The 10,033-nt window shown below is 34.8% G+C and overlaps 1 protein-coding gene across 1 annotated transcript in view; it reads left to right on the forward strand.

The window, feature by feature from the left end:
• The window catches only part of cntn2 (contactin 2), a gene marked incomplete at its 5' end in the record, with an annotated part of 114,865 nt that extends 108,318 nt beyond the window's left edge, over positions 1-6,547 (forward strand). The window contains 1 exon segment of the mRNA NM_131446.1: positions 5,856-6,547. Within this exon segment, the coding sequence (NP_571521.1) occupies positions 5,856-5,959 (104 nt within the window).
• Between the last annotated feature and the right edge of the window lie 3,486 nt (positions 6,548-10,033).

The following is a 10,033-nucleotide window of genomic DNA, read 5'->3' on the forward strand; positions in this document are numbered from 1 at the left end:
ATTTGCTTATGTTGATCCTGGACCATCAAGATTAAAATTTCCTTATGTTGATCCTGGACCATCAAGATTAAAATTAACTTACGTTGATCCTGGACCATCAAGATTAAAATCAACTGATGTTGATCCTGGACCAGCAAGATTAAAATTCACTTCTGTTGATCCTGGACCATCAAGATTAAAATTCACTAATGTTGATCCTGGACCATCAAGGTTAAAATTCACTCATGTTGATCCTGGACCATCAAGAATAAAATACACTAATGTTGATTCTGGACCAGCAAGATTAAAATTCACTCATGTTGATCCTGGACCATCAAGATTAAAATTCACGAATGTTGATCCTGGACCATCAAAATTAAAATTAACTGATGTTGATCCTGGACCATCAAGAATAAAATTCACTAATGTTGATCCTGGACCATCAAGATTTAAATTCACTTATGTTGATCCTGGACCAGCAAGATTAAAATTAACTTACATTGATCCTGGACCATCAAGATTAAAAATAACTGATGTTGATCCTGGACCATCAAGATTAAAATTCACTTATGTTGATCCTGGACCATCAAGATTAAAATTCACTAATGTTGATCCTGGACCAGCAAGATTAAAATTAACTTACATTGATCCTGGACCATCAAGATTAAAAATAACTGATGTTGATCCTGGACCATCAAGATTAAAATTCACTTATGTTGATCCTGGACCATCAAGATTAAATTTCACTAATGTTGATCCTGGACCATCAAGAATAAATATCACCTTTGTTGATCCTGGACAATCAAGATTAAAATTAACCAATGTTGATCCTGGACCATCAAGATTAAAATTAACTTACGTTGATCCTGGACCATCAAGATTAAAATTAACTGATGTTGATCCTGGACCATCAAGAATAAAATTCACTGATGTTGATCCTGGACCATCAAGATTAAAATTCACTGATGTTGATCCTGGACCATCAAGATTAAAATTCACTGATGTTGATCCTGGACCATCAAGATTAAAATTCACTGATGTTGATCCTGGACCATCAAGATTAAAATTAACTTACGTTGATCCTGGACCATCAAGATTAAAATCAACTGATGTTGATCCTGGACCAGCAAGATTAAAATTCACTTCTGTTAATCCTGGACCATCAAGAATAAAATTCACTAATGTTGATTCTGGACCAGCAAGATTAAAATTCACTAATGCTGATCCTGGACCATCAAGATTAAAATTCACTAATGGTGATCCTGGACCATCAAGACTAAAATTCACTAATGTTGATCCTGGACCATCAAGATTTAAATTCACTTATGTTGATCCTGGACCAGCAAAATTAAAATTAACTTACGTTGATCCTGGACCATCAGGATTAAAAATAACTGATGTTGATCCTGGACCAGCAAGATTAAAATTCACTTATGTTGATCCTGGACCATCAAGATTAAAATTCACTTATGTTGATCCTGGACCATCAAGAATAAAAATAACTGATGTTGATCCTGGACCATCAAGAATAAAATTCACTAATGTTGATCCTGGACCATCAAGAATAAAATTCACTAATGTTGATCCTGGACCATCAAGATTAAAATCCACTTATGTTGATCCTGGACCATCAAGAATAAAATTCACTAATGTTGATCCTGGACCATCAAGATTAAAATTAACTGATGTTGATCCTGGACCATCAAGATTAAAATTTCCTTATGTTGATCCTGGACCATCAAGATTAAAATCCACTTATGTTGATCCTGGACCATCAAGAATAAAATACACTAATGTTGATCCTGGACCATCAAGATTAAAATTAACTGATGTTGATCCTGGACCATCAAGAATAAAATACACTAATGTTGATCCTGGACCATCAAGATTATAAATTCTCTTATGTTGATCCTGGACCATCAAGAATAAAATTCACTTATGTTGATCCTGGACCAGCAAGATTAAAATTCACTAATGTTGATCCTGGACCATCAAGGTTAAAATTCACTTATGTTGATCCTGGACCATCAAGATTAAAATTTCCTTATGTTGATCCTGGACCATCAAGATTAAAATTCACTTATGTTGATCCTGGACCAGCAAGATTAAATGTCACTAATGTTGATCCTGGACCATCAAGGTTAAAATTCACTTATGTTTATCCTGGACCATCAAGATTAAAATTCACTTATGTTGATCCTGGACCATCAAGAATAAAATTCACTAATGTTGATCCTGGACCATCAAGATTAAAATTCACTAATGGTGATCCTGTAACATCAAGATTATAAATTTTCTTATGTTGATCCTGGACCATCAAGATTAAAATTCATTTATGTTGATCCTGGACCAACAAGGTTAAAATTTACTTATGTTGATCCTGGACCATCAAGAATAAAATTCACTAATGTTGATCCTGGACCATCAAGATTAAAATTCACTGATATTAATCCTGGACCATCAAGATTAAAATTCACTGATGTTGATCCTGGACCATCAAAAATAAAATTCACTTATGTTGATCCTGGACCATCAAGATTAAAATTCACTAATGTTGATCCTGGACCATCAAGATTAAAATTTACTTATGTTGATCCTGGACCATCAAGGTTAAAATTCACTAATGTTGATCCTGGACCATCAAGATTAAAATTTACTTATGTTGATCCTGGACCATCAAGATTAAAATTCACTAATGTTGATCCTGGACCATCAAGAATAAAATTCACTTATGTTGATCCTGGACCAGCAAGATTAAAATTCACTAATGTTGATCCTGGACCATCAAGGTTAAAATTCACTTATGTTGATCCTGGACCATCAAGATTAAAATTTCCTTATGTTGATCCTGGACCATCAAGATTAAAATTCACTTATGTTGATCCTGGACCAGCAAGATTAAAATTCACTAATGTTGATCCTGGACCATCAAGGTTAAAATTCACTTATGTTTATCCTGGACCATCAAGATTAAAATTTCCTTATGTTGATCCTGGACCATCAAGATTAAAATTCACTTATGTTGATCCTGGACCATCAAGAATAAAATTCACTAATGTTGATCCTGGACCATCAAGATTAAAATTCACTAATGGTGATCCTGTAACATCAAGATTATAAATTTTCTTATGTTGATCCTGGACCATCAAGATTAAAATTCATTTATGTTGATCCTGGACCAACAAGGTTAAAATTTACTTATGTTGATCCTGGACCATCAAAAATAAAATTCACTTATGTTGATCCTGGACCATCAAGATTAAAATTCACTAATGTTGATCCTGGACCATCAAGATTAAAATTTACTTATGTTGATCCTGGACCATCAAGGTTAAAATTCACTAATGTTGATCCTGGACCATCAAGATTAAAATTTACTTATGTTGATCCTGGACCATCAAGATTAAAATTCACTAATGTTGATCCTGGACCATCAAGGTTAAAGTTCACTTATGTTGATCCTGGACCATCAATAATAAAATTCACTTATGTTGATCCTGGACCATCAAGATTAAAATTCACTAATGTTGATCCTGGACCATCAAGATTAAAATTCACTTATGTTGATCCTGGACCATCAAGATTCAAATTCACTATTGGTGATCCTGGACCATCAAGATTATAAATTCTCTTATGTTGATCCTGGACCATCAAGATTAAAATTCACTAATGTTGATCCTGAACCATCAAGATTAAAATTCACTAATGTTGATCCTGGACCATCAAGATTATAAATTATTTTATGTTGATCCTGGACCATCAAGATTAAAAATTCACTAATGTTGATCCTGGACCATCAAGAATAAATTTCACTAATGTTGATCCTGGACCATCAAGATTAAAATTCACTTATGTTGATCCTGGACCATCAAGATTAAAATTCACTAATGTTGATCCTGGACCATCAAGATTAAAATTCACTAATGGTGATCCTGGACCATCAAGATTATAAATTCTCTTATGTTGATCCTGGACCATCAAGAATAAATTTCACTAATGTTGATCCTGGACCATCAAGATTAAAATTCACTTATGTTGATCCTGGACCATCAAGATTCAAATTCACTATTGGTGATCCTGGACCATCAAGATTATAAATTCTCTTATGTTGATCCTGGACCATCAAGATTTAAATTCACTAATGTTGATCCTGAACCATCAAGATTAAAATTCACTAATGGTGATCCTGGACCATCAAAATTAAAATTCACTAATGGTGATCCTGAACCATCAAGATTAAAATTCACTAATGGTGATCCTGGACCATCAAGATTAAAATTCACTAATGGTGATCCTGGACCATCAAGATTATAAATTCTTTTATGTTGATTCTGGACCATCAAGATTAAAATTCACTAATGGTGATCCTGGACCATCAAGAGTAAATTTCACTAATGTTGATCCTGGACCATCAATATTATAAACTCACTTCTGTTGATCCTGGACCATCAAGATTAAAAATTAAAAATTGTTTTAATTAAACTTATTTGACTAAGTACCTAAATAAAATTCATATTATTGAAATGTTTGGTAACACTTTAAAATATGGTTATATTATTTTATGCATTTACTAACATAAACAATAGATAATAAATTTATTACAGTATTTGGTCATGTTAGTTAACATTAGTAATGAAAATGCATGAAAGTATTGTTCATACGTAGTTCATGTTAGTAAATGCATTAATTAATGAACCTTATTGTCTGCTTTATTGTAACTGTTTAATTCATACAAAAATAACAATAAAATAAGTCAAATGTTTTTTTTAAATAATACTGTTAATCATATTATTTATCATTTTTTTAAATATTATATTAATATAATTATAAAGTACATTTCATACACAATGGTAATTCAAAGGGCTTTACATGAACAGGAATAAGGGAAACACGAAAATTAAAAAATGATTAAAATTTGTTAAAACAGATTAAAATGTGTTTAAACAGGTTATAAAATTAGAAAGACGTAATAGTGTGGATAATCTGTTGGACATAGCACAGTGCTCATTCAGTAAAGGCACAACTAAACAGAGTGTTTTCAGTTTTGATTTGAATGTGCCTAATGTTGGAGCACATCTGGGCGTGGAACATGAAGGCGAATTCACCCTGCTTTGTCTAAACTGCTAGGTTATATGGTCCTACTGATCTGAGTGATCTGTTAAGTTTGTATTCAATGAGCATATCTGTAATGTTGTGAGGTTCTAGGCCATTTAGTGATTTAAAGACAGTAATACTTTAAAATCTATTCTGAATGTAACTGGGAGCCAGTGTAAAGACCTGAGGACAGGTGTGATGTGCTCTGGTTTTCTGGTTTTGGTCAGAATCCTGTCAGCAGCGTTCTGGATGAGCTGTAACTGTCGGACTGTCTTTTTGGGAAGGCCAGTGAGGAGTCCATTACAGTAATCCACTCTGCTGCTGATAAAAGCATGAACAAGTTTCTCTAAGTCTTCACTGGAAACAAAGGATCTAATTCTTGCAATGTTTCTGAGATGATAGTAAAAAATTAAATAAAAATGCTTCAACAAAAAAAAAATCTTCTCTGTGGTTGAGTGTATAAAGGGGAGTTTTATGATCTTCAAACTAATTAAAGGAAACAAGTCAACACAATTTACATACAAAAGAAGCCAACAAGACAATTCTGAACTGACAGCCTGTAAAACTATACTGTGGGCTTTCGAGAAAATCAGGACTGGTTAGAGAACATTGTGCTTTTTATTTTTGTTAACCAGTTGTTTACAGTTAAAAAGTAGCAATGTACACTAACCAAGAAAAAACATTTTAATATCAGGTGTAAAATGGACGTGAGAGTAATTATGAGTGCTGGGTTTAGTACAATAACTACAGTAGTACTAAATGTCAGTGTGTTTGATCCACAGGCACTGGAATGATGGTCCAGAACAGCTCAGGCAATTGGAGGACCCCTTGCTGGTCTCTTCTGCTGTTCACTGCGCTCGCTCTCATTGGCTCATCAGGACTGTGATGTGGGCATTTCTTCTGAACGCCACAAAAAATGCAGCAGGTTTTCCTCAGAAGGGCAGGGGGCAGGGTGGGGGGTTCGGGGGTTTTCCTGAGGAATGCAATGTAAGGAGTGGAAGATTCTTTTGTATAAAAATGCTTTTTTACAAGAATGACTGGTCTATGTGGGAGACTTTTTGATTGTGTTATAATTTTAGACGCTTGCCTTATGAAAACTGAAACGTGACAATGGTCATGTCAACATTCGGTTGTAGTTTCTAAAATTCAACAATAACAACATCTCTGTTTGGTGTATAAACTCATGGATGTATTGTTGACATTTCCAAACTCTTTTTTTTAAAACAACTTCATTGCAGCAAGTGGACTGCAAAACGATCCGATTGAATGTTTACGTTTTTTATTTAATACTTTAATTTTTCGTTTGTAGTTGTTTGGGTGCCGAGGAAGCAAGAGCGGATCATGAATTTTCTTAACATTGTTTTGTATTGTTGTTGAATGACTGTCGCAGTATTCTAGTTTTGACAGGTGAAAGGCAGCGGTAAAACAGAAGCTCAGATTTGTTTAGTTATTAAAGTGGGCTTGCCAAAGTTATCGCTTCGTTATCTCACTCATTATTATTGCCTTTATTCGTTGCCTTTTTTCTCAACGATTACATAAAAATGACGTCCTTAGGTTGATTCTTTCTTTCTTTCTTAGCACATTACAAGAGCGAAATACTGGACATTGAACAAGACCGACGATAACACTCATGGACAAACATGTTAATAATTATCCTATAATATTATCTTTTATTGTAAGGTATTGTTTTCCTCCAAGGACTGAATGGTGATTGTGAAGTGAATGGCTCAATCTTTTGGAGGCTGCCTCTTTTGATGGAAACATAATCATACTTCGGGTGACAAAGGCCATTTGGCTTAATGAATTAGAATACACGTGTTTTGATTATGTGACCTTAGACTGATTTGAGGGTCCTGGGGTCGAGTGTTTGGCAGTTCCTGACTGTTTGTGACCCCTGGTCTAAAATCCACAACTATATGTTTGAAGACATTTGTTTTTTAAAAACCTATATATTTTATTGTATTTATTTTTTTTAAGTTTTATTTTTATTTTTTATATTTTATCTGAAATTTATTTTCCAAATATTTCTTGACATTTTGACTTGCAGTACTGTGGCATTACCTATGAAAGTACAAACGGTGTAGAAGGTCAAATCTGGCAGTATTCAAGTTATTGTCCAGATGCTGAATCTCATTTAGATCAAGAAGGTCAGATTTTCACTTAATTTAATTAGTGCCTATTCAACTGCTTTTCTTTAATATTCTAACATCTTTTCTATTTAACGTTTGTATTTAATGTATTTAATTTTTCTATTTAACATCTACTTGTGTCTGTAAATATATTCATTTTCTGTGTACGAGGAGTGCTTGACTGTTTGAACTAATTAGTTATTTTAAATACACTACCTGACAAAAGTTGTGTCACCTATCCAAGTTTTAGAAAAAACAAATAATAACTCAACTCTAGTTTATTATTTGGCATCAGAAGTGGTTTAAATGAAAGGCAAAGACCTCTAGATTACTCTTATTTTACCTAAATAAAATATGATCATGACTTGATTTTTAAATTATTTAATTAGGACAGTAAAGTCTGACTTTGCTTAGACAAAAGTCTTGTCACTTAACAGAAATAATGTACAGTATAGAATATAAAGTCATGCTGCAGTGGAAAAAGAATGAATATTGTGTTTGACTCCCATAAGCTTGGACAACAGCATTCATACATCTCTGCAATGACTCAAATAACTTATTAAAGTCATCTGGAATGGCAAAGACAGCATTCTTGCAGGACTCCCAAAGTTCATCAAGATTCTCTGGATTCATCTTCAATGCCTTCTTCATCTTACCCCAGAGATGCTCAATAATGTTCATGTCTGGTGACTGGGCTGGCCAATCCTGGAGCACCTTGACCTTTTTTGCTTTCAGGAACTTTGATGTGGAGGCTGAAGTATGAGAAAGAGCGTTATCCTGCTGAAGAATCTGCCCTCTCCTGTGGTTTGTAATGTAATGGGCAGCACAAATGTCTTGATACCTCAGGCTGTTGACGTTACCATCCACTCTGCAGATCTCTCGCACGCCCCCATACTGAAAGTAACCCCAAACCATGTTTTTTCCTTAACCAAATGTGACTGATTTCTTCGAGAATCTTGGGTCCATGCAGGTTCCAATAGGTCTTCTGCAGTATTTGTGATGATTGGGGGGCAGTTCAACAGATGATTCATCTGCAAATTCTGCCACTTTTCCAAAAATCAACTAGAAGTCAAGTTATGAATTCTTACTCTTACAACCGTGATCGACGACAAGACTTTTGTCAGGTAGTGTCAGGTAATGTTCTTGATCACTTTCTTTACCATTATGTCAAGTAATGTCCATGAGATTTTTACTGTAAATTACAATTCCTAATCACTCAGTGGCATTTTAAACCATTTTAGCAAAAAGCTGCACACAACAGCATCATCGGTAGCTTTATAGTGGTTCTAGTCTCAAACCCAGTAGCAAAAAAAAACTACACTTTATAAATGTATTAAAGTCACATTAGGACTACAAAACCCTAAAACTAGTGTCCTCTTGTTCTTTGTAGTTGTGTTGAATCACACTATGAGTTCACCATGTATTTTCCCCCTCAATACTTTATGTAGTTTGCCCTCTTGTGTTCAATCAGGGCTTCACACACAACTCATCATTTTATAGCCGCTACACAACTTTTCTAAACGGACTGTATGTGCGCTTATGTGAGTCGAATGGCACGCTAGTTTCACTCTGAAGGTCACTCAGGTTGTGATGTCAAGTTGTCTGTTTGATCTACCGTGTACCCCAGTTGTTGTAAAGGTTGAGCCTGTCCAGTGTGGACTGAATGTGAATAATGCAGCACTTGTAAATATTCTTCAGTAATAAAACATTTTGACCGTATTTGAAGACACTGTGTTTTTAGTCGCTTCTATGTTGCACACCTACATGTATGGTTGACTAATGACATGTCTGTAATGCAGACAAGATGATAAATGATGCTATGTGTCCAGGATGTAGATGATACCACATTTGACAGATCTAAACTCATTTATGGGTCTTAAAAAAGACTAAAATTAAAATTAGCTTAGTGGTTAACACTTTTGCCTCACAGTAAGAAGGTCGCTGGTTCGAGTCCTGTCTGGGCCAGTTGGCATTTTTGTGTGGAGTTTGCATGTTCTCGCTTTTTTCATGTGGGTTTCCTCCAGGTGCTCCGGTTCTTTCCACAAGACATGTGGTACAGGTGAATTGAATAAACTAAATTGGCCGTAGTGTATGTGTGTAAATGAGTTTGTATGGATGTTTCCCAGTACTGGGTATCAGCTAGAAGGGCATCCGCTATGTAAAGCATATGCTGGATAAGTTGGCGGTTCAAAAGGACTAAGCCAAATTGAATAAGGCTAATAATTTTAATAATAAGGTAAAATTTGGTAGGCATAGCTGTTTCTTGGTGTACTCAAAAAAAAAAAAAAAAAAAAAAAAAAGATTGTTAACTGAAAGCTTGTAATTTTATTTAAATTGCCAGTTTTTTATTTATTTATTTTTGTTGTCCGATTTATTAGAATCAATGAAATTCTGTTCAAATTGTGTACTGGTTGGCACTAATAGTCTAATGTTTAGGAGTTCAGATGGTGTTCACTGTGACACCAGTTCAATTCCCGGCTCCAGGTTGTTTGGTGATCCTTTGCCTTTCTCTGATCTCAATGCTTTGCTGTTTCTAACCTCCACTATCATATCCCAAAAAAGTGAAAAAACCCTAAAATAATTATTGAAAACAATGGACTATTAGATTTAATCAGAAAAAAAATGATGTTCTAACTCTAGGTTTAACCTAGGATTCAGGAGGAACAATGCAGTTATCTTCCAGGCCGTGTTACACTAGACCAGCTCTCACCAGAGTGCTCGAGGGTTCATGGGAAGTTGCTCAACCAGTCCACATGTGTTTTGTGTCCCTTGTGGCATTCTGTGGAGGGTGCTCTGGGAGTATGGGGTCAGAGGCGCTCTGTTGAAGGCTG

The sequence above is a fragment of the Danio rerio genome, chromosome 11, assembly GCF_052040795.2.
Source record: "Danio rerio strain M-AB ecotype USA chromosome 11, GRCz13ab, whole genome shotgun sequence".
NCBI classification, from domain to species: domain Eukaryota; kingdom Metazoa; phylum Chordata; class Actinopteri; order Cypriniformes; family Danionidae; genus Danio; species Danio rerio.